General features: G+C 33.3%; 1 protein-coding gene across 1 annotated transcript in view; it reads right to left on the reverse strand.

Annotated features, from left to right (window-relative positions):
- The window catches only part of LOC117119687 (plexin-A4-like), a 40862-nt gene that overhangs the window by 6869 nt on the left and 11946 nt on the right, over positions 1–22047 (reverse strand). The window contains exons 12-45 of the mRNA XM_033264523.1: positions 16721–16887; positions 16384–16556; positions 16095–16194; positions 15853–15989; positions 15609–15770; positions 15212–15299; positions 14184–14456; positions 13427–13588; positions 12861–13059; positions 11872–12071; positions 11565–11686; positions 11193–11258; positions 10886–10960; positions 10673–10739; positions 10082–10257; positions 9374–9462; positions 8908–9071; positions 8462–8634; positions 8176–8275; positions 7934–8070; positions 7681–7842; positions 7301–7388; positions 6208–6480; positions 5455–5616; positions 4890–5088; positions 4495–4667; positions 4189–4310; positions 3802–3867; positions 3507–3581; positions 3294–3360; positions 2732–2878; positions 2085–2241; positions 1669–1772; positions 1434–1536 (exon numbers count right to left, since the gene is read on the reverse strand). Of these exons, the coding sequence (XP_033120414.1) occupies positions 1434–1536; positions 1669–1772; positions 2085–2241; positions 2732–2878; positions 3294–3360; positions 3507–3581; positions 3802–3867; positions 4189–4310; positions 4495–4667; positions 4890–5088; positions 5455–5616; positions 6208–6480; positions 7301–7388; positions 7681–7842; positions 7934–8070; positions 8176–8275; positions 8462–8634; positions 8908–9071; positions 9374–9462; positions 10082–10257; positions 10673–10739; positions 10886–10960; positions 11193–11258; positions 11565–11686; positions 11872–12071; positions 12861–13059; positions 13427–13588; positions 14184–14456; positions 15212–15299; positions 15609–15770; positions 15853–15989; positions 16095–16194; positions 16384–16556; positions 16721–16887 (4728 nt within the window). The remainder of the gene's footprint in view (positions 1–1433; positions 1537–1668; positions 1773–2084; positions 2242–2731; positions 2879–3293; positions 3361–3506; positions 3582–3801; positions 3868–4188; positions 4311–4494; positions 4668–4889; positions 5089–5454; positions 5617–6207; positions 6481–7300; positions 7389–7680; positions 7843–7933; positions 8071–8175; positions 8276–8461; positions 8635–8907; positions 9072–9373; positions 9463–10081; positions 10258–10672; positions 10740–10885; positions 10961–11192; positions 11259–11564; positions 11687–11871; positions 12072–12860; positions 13060–13426; positions 13589–14183; positions 14457–15211; positions 15300–15608; positions 15771–15852; positions 15990–16094; positions 16195–16383; positions 16557–16720; positions 16888–22047) is intronic.

The following is a 22047-nucleotide window of genomic DNA, read 5'->3' on the forward strand; positions in this document are numbered from 1 at the left end:
GGGGATATGTGACGTAGCATGGGATTTATCCCATGGTTCAGCAGGGGTTATTCATGAATTTGCTATTTCTAATCATTGGCCAGGCATACAGGTCAATGACATTGTTTTATTTGATATATCATTCCATTGATTTGATGCCAATGACTGGTCATTTATCATTTGGCTCTGACATGTCAATTGTGGGGACCAAAATGTTCAATGACCAGGACCAGTTAATGAATAAGATGAAATTGTATGGGAACCGAAAGGATGTGGTTAGAAAGGAATGTAGATCTAATGCTGGGAGGTTTCTTTATTAGTATGCTTTGAAAAGAGGAGAGGCAGTTATCACATGGACACCTAAGGGCGAATAACTCCAACCAAGTGGGACTTAGGTTGTAATCATATGTGTTCACAGAAATAACAGCCAAGTGGGACTTGGGCTTTGCTTTACGTTATATGAATTTTACTACATTTTTGAAGATTAAATAGCATAGAACATTACGCTACCGTGTACGTATATATCATTCTGTTTGCTTCCGGACCGGACTATTGGACTTCGTCACACTCCTATAATCGCGGACATATATATGGAAAACTTTAAGTACATGGCGTTAACAACACCACTTCCCCCAGAGTTCTGGTATAGATACGTAGATGAGCCATTTACGAAATTACATCGAGGCCGAATTGAAGAATTTATGGACCACATTAACAGCATCGATCCTGACATTCAATTTACTATGGAACAGGAAGAAGTCATGAAACTTCCGTTTTTGGACACATACACACATGTTAACGCAGACACTTCAGAAAACTAACACACACTGACCAATATCTAAATTTTCAATCGAACCATCATCTAGAACACAAGAGATCAGTGCTACATTCTTTATTATACAGAGTAGAGAACAGGACCCAGCCCTATTTTAAAAAAACAGTGCGGGGTCGTGTATTGAATGTGATATGTGCGGAGAAACATATATCGGAGAAACCGCAATCATTAGGCATACGTGTCAAGGAACATTTAAATCAACGTGTTGAAATACTTTCAGCGGTAGCGGAACATTGTAAAATCACTGGTCACAACATTAATTTGAATAAAATCAAAGTACTAACTAAAGAGACCAATTCATTCAAAAGGAAAATAAAAGAAGCTATGGAAATTAAAATGAGAACGCCACCATTAAAACAAGATTGCGGATATGCATGATGTACAACCCATATACAATAGCCTGCTACGTCATCACACGAACATCAATGCTGACGTGTCAGTTAACCGCCAGATTCAAACGGCTGACGAAGATGACATGTCATCGAAAGCTTCCAGAAACTAAACTATAACTCTGAATGGTAACTTACACTCTTTTTCTTATATATATGGTATGGGTATATACTGTTATTGGCTATACTATGTATGAAATCACTATATCAACTCAAATATTTATGCCTACCAGGTTCTGTGTCTGTTGGTTGTTTGATTTTATCGTAAGCATTTAATGTGTCGTCATCTTCTCTCTGTATGTTTACAAACGCTACCATTGCATTACCATGGATCTACAAAATATAAATGAATGGTGAGGACAACGCATACACATTGTGTTCATTGAAACCGTGCAACTACAGAAAAAAACCTGACGTAGAGTTTATCAACTGTAAGCACTACCTTACTATAGAAATTTATCTTACTCCATATTCATTGATTGTTTTTATTCTTTTCTTTGTCTGTGAATCTCCTGGTTCGTCCTTAGTGTCTTGTAAAATTATACGTTCTTCTCTACTGACTCTCCATTCTGAAATAATAGAGTCGATTGGAATGTTAGTTCGTAAGTACAGGGAACAGTTCACTGTTCTCTGGTAAGTATGATTATTTTGATTGCTTTTTTCTGCTTAATGCACAAACAAACTTTATTTTAAATCTGGTGGTCGTTGTCAAGTGGAGCATTAGCATTGAAGGTTCTATTCTTCTCGCAGGAAGTATTTCAATTGAAAGAACAATAATTACGTATCTTAAAACCTCGAACTGAAGCCCTGGGTGTTTTTTTTTCCTAGCGAAATTTAGGCAGTTCATGAAATAGATTATGAAAGAGTATTGTAGTACACACCTAATTTAACATGCATAGCTTTTAGCCTTGTTGAAAAAGGTTGATCCATAAACATTGCATTTAGTAATTTTTGTTTCACTTGTAGTAGAGTATCGCAACTTTTTACTTTCACTAATTCTTGCTTCACTGTTTCTCCATTGACAATCAATTGCAAATACTAGAAAATATATGAAATTGCTATATTAAATCACATACAAATCATCCATAAGCCACCACTTTTGTTGAATCATATTCACCTTAACAATTTTTGTTGGCAAATAGGCTTCTCATTTGTATTTATATTTATTAGTAATGTACCACATCAAAAGCTATGGAAGTAGTGGATTGTATTTATTACTTTGCGAACATACGCCGTTAAAACGGCGCAACACACAAGGGTGGTGCATTCAACTTAATCATACAAATATAAACATAACTAAAGGTGAAACACACATGATCTACAGAAGCACTGACCACATTTTTATAATAATAATAATAATAATAATAATAATAATAATAATAGTGTAGCTTTATATAGCACCATATCCATCTAACATAAGATGCTCAGGGCGCTTGATATGTGGACTAGGAACTCAATCAATTTTTGATGTAGTAGGTTGATACATTTAATTGTTTAGCCAGAGTAATTTTAAGTAATTGTTAATTACGATGTCTTCTCCAGTGATGTCACTGGGCAGCAAATATTTCTCATTCATTGAATACTGACAATGATGGTGTACAGCATCTACAACACCGCTTTCTATCCTTGTCCTGATGGCCTCAACAAGCTCGTACAAAGGGCTTGATACGAAGTCCTACAAAGAGAGACACTTATTAAAAAATGCCTGTACACATCATTGAATAATAACCGAAAGGTCTACTGACTAATCACAGATGAGTAAGCATAACACATTCTCCAAGTATTGAAATGCACGCCATTGTGCTGGGATTCTATATTTCGACATTAATTATGTCATCATCAATTCATAAATGTCATTCTAGATGATGACATAATTAATGTCAAAATATTGAATGCCAACACGATGGTGTCCATTTCAATACTTGAAGTATGTATTATACTTTCTTATTGAATAATAATTTAACAAAATAGTCACTGTCATATAATATATATAATACGAGAAATATAGGCCTAATTGATTTTCAGTCAAACATCAAATTGGTTTTTAATAATTAAAGAAATAAATTTGGGATATATAAAGTAAAGTATACCATCATATATTTGTACATGCATAAAGCCATCCAGTGAAAAATCAATGGTTCTACCACTGTCTCCGTTCTGTAATCATAGACAAATAATATGTCACTGTTAAAATAATTTATTTATAACTTTTAAATTAATATCAATTTAAAAAAAAAACAGTGTTGTTACACTGGTTTTTTTTTCTAAAATTAGTAAAATGAATTAAACCTATGTAGATATACCTGTTTAGAACTTGCTTTCTTTTCTTTAAATTCACCATATTTTCAACATGTTTTCTCAAAAGAACTTCCAATACACTGTAAACAAATCAATTACAAATAATAATGCATTTTTGAATGTTCGTCTATAGTAAATTATATTTTTATTATATATAATTGTATTATATACTTTTAAATTAACAATAATATATAATGTTAAGCATAATAACTTAATACCTTCTATGTGCATTATTCAATATAAACTAAACTAAGGTATAATACTCTAAATATAATATAATTAGGCATGAATTATACATACTCAATTAAATGTTCAATTTTGTTGTCATTAAGCATAGCCATTAAGAACAACGCGGCAAAATTTTGTCTGAAAAAAAAATTATCGTAAATGCACAGTATCATTGTTACAATTGTTATCACCGAACATACCATTATCAATAGGAATTTATGTTATTGTTGTTAAAGAAATCCAGGGGTGGCACCAACGGGGGCCAGAGTGGACATCTCCCCTCCCCACCCCCCTCCGTCCGACAAATCCTGGCGCCACCCCTGCAGAAATTAGCAGTGAAAAACATGAGGTCATCATTAACTCGGGCAAAGAGTTGAAAAAAGGTTAACTCATTTCATTTCATAATGTAGCTAATAAAATTATTTTTTGTAATGATAAACATAAGTTTGCTGAATTTACCTCTGAAATCTAGTTACTGAAGGATCCTCATCAAGAATCTCTACAACTTTTAATACAAACTGTTTATCCAAAAGCAATTTTGATAATTTGAGCAAACCGTCGTCAATTTTTTCAAGTGCATTCTAAAACAAAAAAAAAATATAACAAAATGTTTATGACAACTAAGAAGTGATTAAGCTTGGTTTGCATACCAAATTCATAAATTTTCACTTCACAATTAAAATGCAACAAAAAAATATCAAGTACAGATTAAAACTACAAAGTTGTGCTTTATTAATTTCTAAAATGATTGTGGATTAATCTTACATATCTACTTTCTTCCATTACTTGTGGAATCCTCTTGCAACCCTTGAAGAGCATGTTGTGTACATACTGCCCTCTAGAGTAGAAACATTTCTGTACTTTTTGTTGTCCATTCTGAATTATATCCATGTAGCCTGCATTGGGGTCCCCTACAACTACGTTCACCTGATCTAAAACTGTAGAAGGTCCGCATTTAAAAACGAAAAATTGATATTCATAGACATATTGATACAATGTTCTCCAGAGAATCAGAGATAAAGGTTCACTTTCCACTGAAACAAACTTCCCACAAATTAAGTCACGCTAGGGGGCCTGAATCGGTATTTGAGCGCAAAATCACTGAGTGCTATACCATGGAGGAATATATGCTTCCAATATAAAAACATATATCTACCTACCTTGTGTAAAAATCTTCACTGTAGCTTCATCTCGTTGTCTGCGAATTGACCTTAATCTAAGCCAATTACCAACAACAGACAATAAGATGATGATTGCACCAACACCAACCACAACAATAACAATGATAACAGTGCTTGACACACTGTTCACTGGATATCTTATTGGGCCAAATGTTACAACTAGATTGCCTTGATAAATCTACAAAATGAACAACCAAAAACATACTATGGGTTATTTGACTACATTATTAATGACAGCTATCACTATCCACTGTCATTTATGTCTTCGAAGAGTATTATATTGTTCTATTTTTCCTAATTTTTTCTAATGGAGTCATGCTATCTAATGATTTTTCTTTATTATTTAAAGTTAATGGACAAACATGGAATATATATAAGTAATCAAAGACACTAGGTTACAAACTCAACATTTTATTTTGCACTAGAGACTGTTTCATGAGGGCACAGCCTCAATCATCAGGTGATCGGCTCGGCTCGGGATATATATCAATCGATCAATCAATCAATAACTAATTTATTATATATATCACAGCTTCCAACTTACCACGACAAGAGGATGATCTCCACCATTTACTGCATCAGGTTCCTCTTTTGGTGCCTCTGCAACAACTGACGTGTTAGCTACTGAGAGTACATTGCATGGAATCTCACCAACATACACCTTTACATCACTGACATCAGTGGCACTTAGATCTATGCCTGATCCCTATGGGGAAAACATGTTACATGTTAAAAAGATTCAAGGAAATGGCAAATTCCATAAAAGATTTCCAGCTGATTTTCTTTAACTGTGGAAAAGTTAATAAGCCAATTTGTAGTTAGAACTACGCAAGCCTGTATTTCAAGGTCTGCCTACATAAACCTATGTCTGTTTATGTACTGGTACTGGTATGGGCATTTATTATGCGCCTCTTCCTTTAGGTTATAAAGTGCACTTTTTTCCCTGGTCATTGGGTCCAAATGCTTTAAGTGTTTCTGCTGGTAATCAGCGTAAAAGCAGGCAACCACACCATGTACCCATTTAAATACTCCTGGGTGGAGAGAAGTACATGCAGATAAAGTGCCTTGCTCAAGAACACTAGCGAAACAATTGAAAGCGAGGGATTGAAACCTCGACCTCAAGGTTGAAACTAAACAGTTCCCGCTGCGCCAAACTGTTTCCACAATGATCAATTGATCTTGATGTGGGCATATGCAGTTTGAATTGGCTTATTAAATATAAGTTAATGTGTTTATCCACCATTAATCTAAGGTATTATTTGTTTGAACACCGACAAGGAAAAACAACATAGTCTACCCTCAATTGAATTAATGTAATATCACGTTCTAGTATGTAAATTCCATCTTCTACCAGTTGTCCATATACTGTCTTACTACTGAAGGGATAGTAGATAGGATCAGGATAAATTCTAAATTCAGATTCACCACTCGATTCAATAACATAGCCATCAAACGAAAAGGTCAAAGGTAATGCAACATGTGCTTGTCGTCTGCTACGCTGACCTGACGAAGAGAGTTCTGTGGGAGGACTTTTACAATTCATATTCTCATTTGATACAACTTCACAATTCTGAAAAGAAAAGAAACTAAAATTACTCAATTTACACTTCATAGTAAAATTTTTGTGTTCTGTGTTTTAATGGACAAATAAAGTTTGATTTGATTTGAAAAGTATATTGAAGCTTTCCCACTGTCTATGGGTTTTCCTATTAAGAAGATTGAGAATCTTTTCTATTCCATTCTACTGCTTCCTATTCTAAATTGTATTACATATTCAATTATCTTTAGCACATTTACAATCTCTTTGGCCTTAAATGCAGCTGATATAAACAATATTACTGCTAAAAATATTCAACTAAAATACATTAAAACATTGTTTTTATATCCTACTTTCTTCGTGCATGTTGCATACTTTAAAAAAAGCGAAACTCCAAAAGAATCACTATTAACATATGATGAAAGTTTTAAAAGCAATTCATAATCTACTCCAAAGAACTAATCTCTAAAAACTAACGAAGCTTGGTTGCTATCTCTGAGATGTTTACCCGTTTGTTGTTCTGTCAATATTTTTCTTGATGTTGTTGGAATAGCCAGCCTTACACCCAGTGGCCAATAACACTGCAAATGAATTTGGTTGCATTTTGTAATCACCTGGTTTACTGTCATAACCAGGACAAAAGTATTTATCCTATTTTAAGAAGGGACTATGGCTGTTTGAAATTAGCGTATATTATTATTATTATTATTATTTGCTTGATTCTCATCTCTTTAAAAAAAATTAATGATATAATAAACAAATAACAAGCCAATATGAATTACTTGAGATTGAGGGACATATTTCTAGGTGCCCTCTTAGAAACTAATTTCCACGAGATCTTAGATTTTCTTACTGCTTTAGCTGATACACCATTCACTAGCATCTTGGCTTCTTGCACATACTGAAAATGTATCCCTGTCACAGTAATCTTACGACCACCACTGAAAGATATCAAACTTGAAATCAACATCTGCCTGTTTTATTGTAGAAATAGTAATGTAGGCCTACAAAGCATTTTCTTATATCAAATAAATATACAAATACTATTATTGCTGCCAATAATAACAAAAAAAAAAAAAAAAAAAAAAAAAAATAATAATAATAATAATAATACCTATTATCATTATTTTTATTATATGCTATAGTCATACAATGTGGAATGTAATTCAAATAAATATTCTGCCAAAAACAGTTCAAGTGGAAATGTTGTTAGAAAGGATCAGACATTCTTACGCTTTGATACTGCTTTTCGGATTAAACTCCGTCACTCTTGGGTTGTCTGTGTACGTAAAGGTAGAAGCATCTCTTGTAGCCTGTCCAAATGTAACCGTTGCCATAACTTCTTCTTCAACTGCATAATGCGAGGTTGTACAAAGTATCTGAGTTTCAGATACACTGCAGTGAGAAAAATAAAATAAATAATTAACCAATATCAGAGAATGGATAATCAGGTGAAAAGATCCAAAAAAGAAATTTGTTTACTTACTTTTTAACATAACACTCGCTTTCACCCATAGATACCATAAGATCTCGACCGGTGTTCAAAAACATGCCGGTTATATTCACTCGTGTACCACCATGCTTGATTCCAAACTTTGGAGTGATGTCGGAAATTGAAGGATTCTGGAAAAATAAATTGAATTGAAGAAACTTTTAGCAGTTTATGCTAGATATGAAGTGTATTGTTCCACTATATGGAATAAATATCAAATATAAATATATAATAACCTGATAAACTATGTATGCTGGTCCACTTGGTTTCCCTTGGACAGATATGATGACATTTCTTCGAGAGGCAGTGCTGAAGACAGGAGCTCTACACTTAACACTAGATGTAAAAGCAAAAAATAAATGTATAAGTATAAAAACAAAACAACAATACCCAAATCAAGATACAAGCAATATACAGTATACTAATAGACAATCATTTAATACAATACAAGTAACAACTGTGTAAGTATTAAGTGAAGAACAATATAGTTCCCTCAAATCAAGAGTCATTTGAAAGCCTTACGTTTGTGAGGCTATGTTAAACCCATCTGCAATATTTTCACATTTCTTGGTATCTATCATAATGCTAGCAATATCTGAAGACGTTTGTCCAAAATCAGTTCCAACAAGTTCAATGACCTCAGTGTAATCAGGCTCAGGCTGGTTCATTACCATAGCAACTGAAAGAGGTATAACCTAATAAAGGAAAAATACCGTATCATGATTTTCGGCATCTAAAGATAATATTTTAAAAAATTTTATTATAGTTCAGGCATACAAAACATTGTAAAACATTACATTTAAAATCATTTTAAAAAAGGGAAAAAAATAAAAGAAAAGAAGACCAACTGCTATAGACAAATAACATTAGAAATTTTACACAAAAATGAATTAATATTTGAAAATTAGGAATAAAAAAAACTTCAACTTTAGAATCAACAGTTGAGGGCGATGTTTGATTATTTTTACCTGTGTAATTACAGGAGCTGGACAGTCACTTATATTTTTTAAACAGAATGAATCATATACACACTGGTCTCCACACCAGACGCAATCAAGCTGTGGTCTAGTAGTATTGTTAGAAAGACACCGGCTGCAGTCTGGACGCTGCACTGAACATTTGTACAGGGTAACTAGAAACAATCAAGACAAATATGTAAACTTACACTATCTGTGTAGTTTAAATGTTTCTTTAATCAATTCCCTACCTTTCAAAAAAATAATAATACAGCACTCTAGGCCCTGTGAGATAATAATAGCTTCCAACTGAATAAACCCTCAAATAATTGTATAATAGTGATAATTTGTATGCATAGTGACATTCTCAGTAACAGTTTCAGGTTATAATTGATTTTAAAATTATTGTCAAAGGTCAAAGGGTAAAGAAGTCAATATTCTAATAATATATCAGTAGTGAAACAAAGTCTCTTTAAACTTGTCATATGAGGAAGAAGTCCAGCTAGAAGTTGGCAGTGAGTTTCAAATGGTGGAAGTTGATGAGTAAGCCACATATGTGAGGTCTCACTACAAAATGAGTCTCATTGTTAGAAAATCAAAAAATGAGTTTATATTACATTTTGTTAGGTCACATTATAAGCTTTAATTTGGTCTTTGAATGGCATCCCTAGGATAAATAGATCCAGAGATGTTATCATTTAAAGTTTAGGTGTATGAGAACCAGGTTTTGAGAAAACTGGCCTCAAAGATAAACTAACCTGACAAACAATAGGACTAGAATTACAGAAGATAGGCAGAACACGATTTTAGTAAGAAAATCTACTTAAAAAGTACACAATTATAAAATATAAGTATCAAGTTATTCAAAAACATAAAAATCAAAATTTTGAAAAAATGTTGGCTTTGATCTATTTTGGTGAATATCTCGATATGATTTCACCAACGATAAGTCTCATTTCGTGTCTATTATCATTGAAAATTGTATGCGTACTTGTACAAAATCGTTGGCACAGTTTGAGGAGCTTTGTAGCTGGAAGTCGTTGAACGAGGTCTGTATCTGTCTCTTATACACATCTAGATGTGTATAAGAGACAGATCTAACATAAGATGCTCAGGGCGCTTGATATGTGGACTAGGAACTCAATCAATTTTTGATGTAGTAGGTTGATACATTTAATTGTTTAGCCAGAGTAATTTTAAGTAATTGTTAATTACGATGTCTTCTCCAGTGATGTCACTGGGCAGCAAATATTTCTCATTCATTGAATACTGACAATGATGGTGTACAGCATCTACAACACCGCTTTCTATCCTTGTCCTGATGGCCTCAACAAGCTCGTACAAAGGGCTTGATACGAAGTCCTACAAAGAGAGACACTTATTAAAAAATGCCTGTACACATCATTGAATAATAACCGAAAGGTCTACTGACTAATCACAGATGAGTAAGCATAACACATTCTCCAAGTATTGAAATGCACGCCATTGTGCTGGGATTCTATATTTCGACATTAATTATGTCATCATCAATTCATAAATGTCATTCTAGATGATGACATAATTAATGTCAAAATATTGAATGCCAACACGATGGTGTCCATTTCAATACTTGAAGTATGTATTATACTTTCTTATTGAATAATAATTTAACAAAATAGTCACTGTCATATAATATATATAATACGAGAAATATAGGCCTAATTGATTTTCAGTCAAACATCAAATTGGTTTTTAATAATTAAAGAAATAAATTTGGGATATATAAAGTAAAGTATACCATCATATATTTGTACATGCATAAAGCCATCCAGTGAAAAATCAATGGTTCTACCACTGTCTCCGTTCTGTAATCATAGACAAATAATATGTCACTGTTAAAATAATTTATTTATAACTTTTAAATTAATATCAATTTAAAAAAAAAACAGTGTTGTTACACTGGTTTTTTTTTCTAAAATTAGTAAAATGAATTAAACCTATGTAGATATACCTGTTTAGAACTTGCTTTCTTTTCTTTAAATTCACCATATTTTCAACATGTTTTCTCAAAAGAACTTCCAATACACTGTAAACAAATCAATTACAAATAATAATACATTTTTTGAATGTTCCCCTTAAGTAAATTATATTTTTATTATATAAAATTATATTATATACTTTTAAATTAACAATAATATATAATGTTAAGCATAATAACTTAATACCTTCTATGTGCATTATTCAATATAAAGAAAAAACAATTTAAAATAAGGTATAATACTCTAAATATAATATAATTAGGCATGAATTATACATACTCAATTAAATGTTCAATTTTGTTGTCATTAAGCATAGCCATTAAGAACAACGCGGCAAAATTTTGTCTGAAAAAAAAATTATCGTAAATGCACAGTATCATTGTTACAATTGTTATCACCGAACATACCATTATCAATAGGAATTTATGTTATTGTTGTTAAAAAAAATTCGGGGGCCAGAGTGGACATCTCCCTCCACCCCCTGTCCGACAAATCCTGGAGCCACCCCTGCAGAAATTAGCAGTGAAAAACGTCAGGTCATCATTAACTCGGGCAAAGAGTTGAAAAAAAGTTAACTCACTTCATTTCATAATGTAGCTAATAAAATTATTTTTTGTAATGATAAACATACGGTAAGTTTGCTGAATTTACCTCTGAAATCTAGTTACTGAAGGATCCTCATCAAGAATCTCTACAACTTTTAATACAAACTGTTTATCCAAAAGCAATTTTGATAATTTGAGCAAACCGTTGTCAATTTTTTCAAGTGCAGTCTAAAACAACAAAAAAAATATAACAAAATGTTTATGACAACTAAGATGTGATTAAGCTTGGTTTGCATACCAAATTCATAAATATTCACTTCGCAATTAAAATGTAACAAAAAAATTTCAAGTACAGATTAAAACTACAAAGTTGTGCTTTATAAATTTCTAAAATAATTGTGGATTAAACTTACATATCTACTTTCTTGCATTACTTGTGGAATCCTCTTGCAACCCTTGAAGAGCATGTTGTGTACATACTGCCCTCTAGAGTAGAAACGTTTCTGTACTTTTTGCTGTCCATCCTGAATCATATCGATGTAGCCTGCATTGGGGACCTCAACAACTACGTTCACCTGATCTTCTGGAGGAGAAACATTTTTTGCGGGATTTGCTAAATATGAAAGAATAATGAAAATACCTTAAAATCTGTTACAATCAGTTCAGTAAAATAACTGAAGGATTAGTACACTATGCCTACCTTATATTGTCTATATTTGTAAATCTATTTAAAATACCGATCAACTTTATTTTTGCTATAAACTCAACTAATAACGTTATAAGAAATCTACCTATAGTTTTTTTACCCCTCCTGTTATACTCCTACACTTTTAGAGTTTTTAGGTCGGCTTTACCAACCAGAACCAGCAGTGTCACTATGGTTTTTAAATATTTTTCTCTAGGTGCCCAGATATTGCACTCTCATACCTTAACAATCTTATCGGTAATTCATATCTACAATGTAATACAACAATTATTATTTTTTAAATACGATTTAGGAGTGCGATAGCACCGTCTCTACCCCCTGTATCCACGTCAGAAGAGAAAGAGCATTCCATAGTGTTGGGGCAGCACATGAGAATCTACGTTTACCCAGGTTTTCATGTCTCGACCTACCTTTATTGTTGGAGGAGATATAAAGATGGGGGTTAAGGCGGTTATGACGAACTGCCCAAAAACTGTAGAAGGTCCGCATTTAAAAACGAAAAATTGATATTCGTAGACATATTGATACAATGTTCTCCAGAGTATCAGAGATAAGGGTTCACTTTCCACTGAAACAAACCTCCCACAAATTAAGTCACGCTAGGGGGCCTGTATCGGTATTTGAGCGCAAGATCACTGAGTGCATTATACCATGAAGGAATATATGCTTCCAATATAAAAACATATATCTACCTACCTTGTGTAAAAAACTTCACTGTAGCTTCATCTCGTTGTCTGCGAATTGACCTTAATCTAAGCCAATTACCAACAACACACAATAAGATGATGATTGCACCAACACCAACCACAACAATAACAATGATAACAGTGCTTGACACACTGTTCACTGGATATCTTATTGGGCCAAATGTTACAACTAGATTGCCTTGATAAATCTACAAAATGAACAACCAAAAACATACTATGGGTTATTAGACTACATTATTAATAACAGCTATCACTATCCACTGTCATTTATGTCTACAACGAGTATTATATTGTTCTATTTTTCCTAATTTTTTCTAATGGAGTCATGCTATCTAATGATTTTTCTTTATTATTTAAAGTTAATGGACAAACATGGAATATATATAAGTAATCAAAGACACTAGGTTACAAACTCAACATTTTATTTTGCACTACAGACTGTTTCATGAGGGCACAGCCTCAATCATCAGGTGATCGGCTCGGCTCGGATATATATATCAATCGATCAATCAATCAATAACTAATTTATTATATATATCACAGCTTCCAACTTACCACAACAAGAGGATGATCTCCACCATTTACTGCATCAGGTTCCTCTTTTGGTGCCTCTGCAACAACTGACGTGTTAGCTATTGAGAGTACATTACATGGAGTCTCACCAACATACACCTTTACATCACTGACATCAGTGGCACTTAGATCTATGCCTGATCCCTATGGAGAAAACATGTTACATGTTATAAAGATTCAAGGAAATGGCAAATTCCATAAAAGATTTCCAGCTGATTTTCTTTAACTGTGGAAAAGTTAATAAGCCAATTTGTAGTTAGAACTACGCAAGCCTGTATTCCAAGGTCTACCTACATAAACCTATGTCTGTTTATGTACTGGTACTGGTATGGGCATTTATAATGCGCCTCTTCCTTTAGGTTATAAAGTGCACTTTTTTCCCTGGTCATTGGGTCCACATGCTTTAAGTGTTTCTGCTGGTAATCAGCGTAGGAGCAGGCAACCACACCATGTACCCATTTAAATACTCCTGGGTGGAGAGAAGTACATGCAGATAAAGTGCCTTGCTCAAGAACACTAGCGAAACAATTGAAAGCGAGGGATTGAAACCCCGACCTCAAGGTTGAAACTAAACAGTTCCCGCTGCGCCAAACTGCTTCCACAATTATCAATTGACCTTGATGTGGGCATATGCAGTTTGAATTGGCTTATTAAATATAAGCTAATGTGTTTATCCACCATTAATCTAAGGCTACTTGTATTATTTGTTTTATCGACAAGGAAAAACAACATAGTCTACCCTCAATTGAATTAATGTAATATCACGTTCTAGTATGTAAATTCCATCTTCTACCAGTTGTCCATATACTGTCTTACTACTGAAGGGATAGTAGATAGGATCAGGATAAATTCTGAATTCAGATTCACCACTCGATTCAATAACAAAGCCATCAAACGAAAAGGTCAAAGGTAATGCAACATGTGCTTGTCTTCTGCTACGCTGACCTGACGAAGAGAGTTCTGTGGGAGGACTTTTACAATTCATATTCTCATTTGATACAACTTCACAATTCTGAAAAGAAAAGAAACTAAAATTACTCAATTTACACTTCATAGTAAAATTTTTGTGTTCTGTGTTTTAATGGACAAATAAAGTTTGATTTGATTTGAAAAGTATATTGAAGCTTTCCCACTGTCTATGGGTTTTCCTATTAAGAAGATTGAGAATCTTTTCTATTCCATTCTACTGCTTCCTATTCTAAATTGTATTACATATTCAATTATCTTTAGCACATTTACAATCTCTTTGGCCTTAAATGCAGCCGATATAAACAATATTATTGCTAAAAATATTCAACTAAAATACATTAAAACTCCAAAAGAATCACTATTAACATATGATGAAATAGTTTTAAAAGCAATTCATAATCTAGTCCAAAGAACTAATCTCTAAAAACTAACGAAGCTTGGTTGCTAACTCTGAGATGTTTACCCGTTTGTTGTTCTGTCAATATTTTTCTTGATGTTGTTTGAATAGCCAGCCTTACACCCAGTGGCCACTAACACTGCAAATGAATTTGGTTGCATTTTGTAATCACCTGGTTTACTGTCATAACCAGGACAAAAGTATTTATCCTATTTTAAGAAGGGACTATGGCTGTTTGAAATTAGCGTATATTATTATTATTATTTGCTTGATTCTCATCTCCATAAAAAAAATGATACAATAAACAAATAACAAGCCATTAGGAATTACTGGAGATTGAGAGACATATCTCTAGGTGCCCGCTTAGGAACTAATTTCCACGAGAACTTAGATTTTCTTACTGCTTTAGCTGATACACCATTCACTAGCATCTTGGCTTCTTGCACATACTGAAAATGTATCCCTGTCACAGTAATCTTACGACCACCACTGAAAGATATCAAACTTGAAATCAACATCTGCCTGTTTTATTATAGAAATAGTAATGTAGGCCTACAAAGCATTTTGTTATATTAAATAAAATATACAAATACTATTATTGCTGCCAATAATAACAATATTTCTAATATAATACTAACAATAATAATAATAACAAAAATAATAATAATAATAATAATACCTATTATCATTATTGTTATTATATGATATAGTCTTACAATGTGGAATGTAATTCAAATAAATATTCTGCCAAAAACAGTTCAAGTAGAAATGTTATTAGAAAGGATCAGACATTCTTACGCTTTGATACTGCTTTTCGGATTAAACTCCGTCACTCTTGGGTTGTCTGTGTACGTAAAGGTAGAAGCATCTCTTGTAGCCTGTCCAAATGTAACCGTTGCCATTACTTCTTGTTCAACTGCATAATGCGAGGTTGTACAAAGTATCTGAGTTTCAGATACACTGCAGTGAGAAAAATGAAATAAACAATTAACCAATATCAGAGAATGGATAATCAAGTGAGAAAAGAAATTTGTTTGCTTACTTTTTAACATAACACTCGCTTTCACCCATAGATACCATAAGATCTCGACCGGTGTTCAAAAACATGCCGGTTATATTCACTCGTGTACCACCATGCTTGATTCCAAACTTTGGAGTGATGTCGGAAATTGAAGGATTCTGGAAAAATAAATTGAATTGAAGAAACTTTTAGCAGTTTATGCTAGATATGAAGTGTATTGTTCCACTATATGGAATAAATATCAAATATAAATATATAATAACCTGATAAACTATGTATGCTGGTCCACTTGGTTTCCCTTGGACAGATATAATGACATTTCTTTGAGAGGCAGTGCTGAAGACAGGAGCTCTACACTTAACACTAGATGTAAAAGCAAAAAATAACAAATGTATAAGTATAAAAACAAAACAACAATACCCAAATCAAGATACAAGCAATATATAGTATACTAATAGACAATCATTTAATACAATACAAGTAACAACTGTGTAAGTATTAAGTGAAGAACAATATAGTTCCCTCAAATCAAGAGTCATTTGAAAGCCTTACGTTTGTGAGGCTATGTTAAACCCATCTGCAATCTTTTCACATTCCTTGCTATCTATCATAATGCTAGCAATATCTGAAGATGTTTGTCCAAAATCAGTTCCAACAAGTTCAATTACCTCAGTGTAATCAGGCTCAGGCTGGGTTATTACCGTAGGAACTGAAAGAGGTATAACCTAATAAAGGAAAAATACAGTGTCATGATTTTCGGCATCTAAAGAAAATATTTTTTTTAGTTCAGGCATACAAAACATTTTAAAACATTACATATAAAAACATTTTTAAAAGAGTTAAAAAACTTTAGAATCAACAGTTGAGGGCGCTGTTTGATTATTCTTACCTGTGTTATTACAGGAGCTGGACAGTCACTAATTTTTGTTGAACAGAATGAATCGTATTCACAGCCATGGTCTCCACACCAGACGCAATCAAGCTGTGGTCTAGTAGTATTGTTAGAAAGACACCGGCTGCAGTCTGGACGCTGCACTGAACATTTGTACAGAGTAACTAGAAACAATCAAGACAAATATGTAAACTTAAACTATCTGTGTAGTTTAAGATGTTTCTTTTAATCAATTCCTGCAAACAACTCCCTACCTTTCAAAACAATAATAATACAGCACTCTAGGCCCTGTGAGATAATAATAGCTTCCTACTGAATAAACCCTCAAATAATTGTATATTTGTATGCATGCATTCTTAGTAACAGTGTCAGGTTATAATTGATTTTAAAAAATAAAGGTCAAAGGGTAAAGAAGTCAATATTCTAATAATATATCAGTAGTGAAACAAAGTCTCTTTAAACTTGTCATATGAGGAAGAAGTCCAGCTAGAAGTTGGCAGTGAGTTTCAAATGGTGGAAGTTGATGAGTAAGCCACATATGTGAGGTCTCACTACAAAATGAGTCTCATTGTTAGAAAATCAAAAAATGAGTTTATATTACATTTTGTTAGGTCACATTATAAGCTTTAATTTGGTCTTTGAATGGCATCCCTAGGATAAATAGATCCAGAGATGTTAGCATTTAAAGTTTAGGTGTATGAGAACCAGGTTTTGAGAAAATCGGCCTCAAAGATAAACTAACCTGTACAAATAATAGGACTAGAATTACAGAATACACGAAGAGAACAAACACTGTTTTAGTAAGAAAATTCACTTAAAAAGTACACAATCATTAAATATAAGTATCAAGTTATTCAAAAACATTAAAATCAAAATTTTGTAAAAATGTTGCCTTCGACCTATTTTGGTGAATATCTCAATATGATTTCACCAACGATGCGTCTCATTTCGTGGTGAGACCTCACATATATTATATTAACATTTGAAATATGAACATATTAGATTAACGAGACAAACAAAGGAAATTATTAAACATTTCCTTGTTCTTGACCTTTTTTTTATTGGATGTTAGCCTAAAATGACTGTCAATGTTGGTGTATTGTGCACTGTTGCTCCCTTAAAATTTGTCCTGTCAACTCCACTTTGTTATTAGCAATTCCTAAAGCTGAAAAACCGCAGCAGTTGATACTATATGTATTTATGTAAGATGATTTTTTTATCGTATGAAACTTTACTATTCTTGTTGCTATAGGTGTAGACCAATTTTCTATGAAAAAACAAAACAAAAACCAAAAAATCAGTTTTCAGAAAAAAAAAAAAAATCAGTTTTCAGAAAAGATAAACTATCACCAATCATTTGTATCCACCAATTATTTGTATAGAAAGCTAACTGGTTGGATATTAATTTATGACAATGTTTCAAGTTAGGATTGCACTTCATTTTTGTACAAGAATCAATAGGAATCATAAGTTAAAATAAGACAAATGTTAAGGCTTTAAAAGCAAGAGATGTTGTATTAAACATTTGAGGGACTGTACTCTCAAAACTACTACTGACAAAAATTTGTTTTTGTTTGTTCGTTTGTTTCTACCATATTTTTGCCAGATTTGAATGATCACTTTCCTACATAATTTCACTGTTTAGGTGGTAGTTGTTTTTAAGACCATTTCATTGTTCTCCATTGTTCAGTTAAAGTTTTTTTTTGTGCTATTGTATTTTGTGTAGTATTTATATATTTATTGTGATTTGTACGTAATATTGTGTAAGCTCAATAAAACAAATTTCATGTCTATTTTAATATATGACAATAAATCCAATCTTTAATCTTAAGTCTTGTAAAATTCAGGGGAAGAGACGTGATGTAACTGACATGTTCACACAATGTTAACTGTAACTAACTTTGGAATCTGTAAAAAAAACTATTTTTTGTCATAGAAAGTGCTGTGCAAACATTTCTCACCGACTATATTATACTTTACAACTTCCTTGTAATACTTCCTGTTACTTCTTCCGGGTTCAATGGATGTAACACATGTTAATTTTTGTCAATTTTGGTATATTTTCATTATATTATCATTGCACAAGAAAAGATACATAAACACCAATGTGATATTTTGTACCATAGATCAACATTCTGCCGCAATCTGAATGTTTATGGGATGCTGCCATAAATTACAATTCATATATTTTTTTGTTAGGTGAGTCGTTACATAATTTATCTCATTTCCAGCTGTAAAGCGCATGGAGGGTATTCACAATAATGTGCTATATAAGTTCACAATCATTATTAATATTAATACTTGTTTGGCAAATCGACATAATATAGCTTCAGAATTTTACCAGCTTTACATTTTGTTTGCATGGTTAGTGTATAATGAATCCTCTTGACTATAAGAACTGGATGCCTTTTATTGCTTTGTCCACTTTTACATGTACCCAGTATGTATCATGGCCGGCGGAAGCCCGGGCCCCCCACTTTTTGGCGAAAAATATATAATGTCTGGAAATTTTTGTATGATCGGAAATGCAAAAAAAGGAGGGAAGAAGGAGGAAAAGGATGGGAAAGAGAATGTATATCCAGTACCCGACCGAGTTACATTTTCTCACAATTCACACTGGCGGATCTGGGAGAGGGGGGTCATGGGTCCTGACCCCTCCCTTGGGCAACAAAAAAAGTGGAAAAAGAAAAGAATTCTAGACCTACCTTTTCAGGACTCGTGAGCTGATTTTTCAATTTTTTTTTTTTTTTTTTGTTGCTATTAGAAAATTAGAATTTTGAAGAACATAAAATTCATTAAAACACACTTCCAAATGTCGGGAAAGCTCAATTCCCGCCATCTAGGAATATAAATTTTCCCAGGGGAGAAACCCCGGACCACCCTTTATTTTTGGGATTTATCGATTCATGGAAAAAAGAATACGCATGCAACTACTCATTTGTTTATGTATGTATACACACATAAAATAAAAAATGAGAAAAATTTACCTGACCTTTTTCAAAAGGGGAAAACCTTGAATTTTGAAGAACTTTAAAAGTCATTAAAAAACATTTCAGAAGTGAGAAAAGCTCATCTCCCGCCATCTAGAAATCAACATTTTTCTGGGGGAACCCGGACCCCCTTTATCTTTGGAGTTCATTGATTAATTGAATCATTTCTAAAGCAGGGTGGGGGTGGGGACCTTGAATTTTGAAGAATTTAAAAGTCATTAAAAGACACCACAGAAGTTGATAAAGCTCATTTCCCGCCACCTAGAAATCAAAATTTTCCCGGGAAAGAACCACAGACTTCCCCCACCACACCCTTTCTTTTTGGGATTTATCGATTCATGGAAAAACTACGTATGCAACTTACTCAATCTTTTATGTATGTATACACACATAAGGCCTATTTACTGTATTAACAATGGGAAAAAATTATCTGACCGTTTTCAAGAGTGGAAAACCTTGAATTTTGAAGAACTTAATTACTTTTAAGTTGTTCAAAACTCAAGGTGTTCCCCTCTTGAAAATTATTATAATGAATAAATGAACCCAGAGAAAGGGAGGTTCGAGTTCTTCCCGGGAAAATGTTGATTTCTTAAATGGTGGACAATGAGATTTCCCAACTTCTGAAGTATTTTTTAATGACTTTAATTTAAAAGACACCTCAGAAGTCGGGAAAGCTCATTTCCCGCCTTCTAGGGATCAAAATTTTCCTGTGGAAGAACCCCCGGACCCCCCCTTTCTTTTTGGGATTCATCGATTCATAGAAAATTCGTATGCAGCTACTCATTTTTTTTAAATTGTTATGTATGTATACACACATAAGCCCTATTTACTGTAATAACAATGGAAAAAATTACCTGACCGTTTTCAAGATGGGAAGACCTTGAATTTTGAAGAACTTAAAAGTAATTAAAGACACGTCAGAAGTCGGGAAAGCTCATTTCGAGCCATCTAGAAATTTTCCCGGGGGAGGAATGTTGACCCCACCACCTAGATTTGATTCCAGATCTGCATGATTCATATTCACATTCATCTTCATTCATCAAGCAGTGGCATAACAGGTGGGGGCAGGTGGGCAGACTGTCCCCCCGACGGTTTTTACCGGGCTGACCAAGCCGTCGTACCGTGTTGTAAGAAGAGAAAAGAAAGCGGGGAGAGGGAGGGAAAGAAAAGAAAAGGAAAAAGGAAAAGAAAAAGAGAATAGAAAAATAAAGACAAGAATAAAAAGGAAGATATAATGAACAGATATCACAATACCCCGGCCTGCAACCCCTTCTCCACTTCAAAAAGTGTCCATAGCGCATTTGATCTAAGCCACCATATATTCTCCGCAGTGACGTAACCACCGGGGGACAAGGGGAAAATATCCATCTGTGGAAAATCTTTCCCCATTGAATGCCTTTTTCACCCGGGAAAGTGCCTGAAAACCTCAAATTTTAAATCGCATATTTTGTTGAGGTAGGCCAATTTCCTCTAAAAATTGCCCATTTTAGAGAGTTTTGATCAATTCCGACGAAATTAGAATTAAAAACAAAAATTTTTCGCGCGCTTTGCGCGCATTTTTTAATGTTAAAGCTTGTGTTTGCTCTCCTTTGCCTTCTAAGTTATAACACATGGCCCCAAACTCAAGAAAGAAAATTTAAGATAGATCGTTTTACCTAAAAGAAAGGCCTCAATGTGTAATGATGTTGAAAGAATATGTTTGTAATAAATAAAGCAATAAAGGAAAATGCTTATATTCAGTATAAAAAAACGATCGTTTTACCTACAAGAAAGGCCTCAATGTGTAATGATGTTGAAAGAATATGTTTGTAATAAATAAAACAATAAAGGAAAATGCTTATATTCAGTATAAAAAAACGAGTGTGGCCATATATAACATAAGAGCATTTCTTGTTGAGGTAGGCCAATTTCCTCTAAAAATTGCACATTTTAGGGAGTTTTGATCAATTCCGACGAAATTAGAATTTAAAACACAAAAATTTTTTGCGCGCTTCACATGCATTTGTTAGGGTTAAAGCTTGTCCTTGCCCTCCTTTGCCTTCTAAGTTATTTAAAAACATAATAGTCCCAAACTTGAGAAAGAAAATTTAAGATAGATCGTTTTACCTAAAAGAAGGGCCTCAATGTGTTATGATGGTGCAAGAATAGGCCTATGATTGTAATAAATAAAACCACGATTAAAATGCTTATATTTAGTTTCAAACACACGTGTGTGGCCTATATTAATAATAAAATAAGCCTATGCCGTATTGTTTTCTATATGGGGGTTGGGAGTTATCACACCAAGTCATAAATTACTAACCGGGAAAAGTATTACCTTTGCCCCCCCCCCAG

This window comes from Anneissia japonica, unplaced genomic scaffold (assembly GCF_011630105.1).
Source record: "Anneissia japonica isolate Jap-2015-1 unplaced genomic scaffold, ASM1163010v1 scaffold7767_len233565_cov179, whole genome shotgun sequence".
NCBI classification, from domain to species: domain Eukaryota; kingdom Metazoa; phylum Echinodermata; class Crinoidea; order Comatulida; family Comatulidae; genus Anneissia; species Anneissia japonica.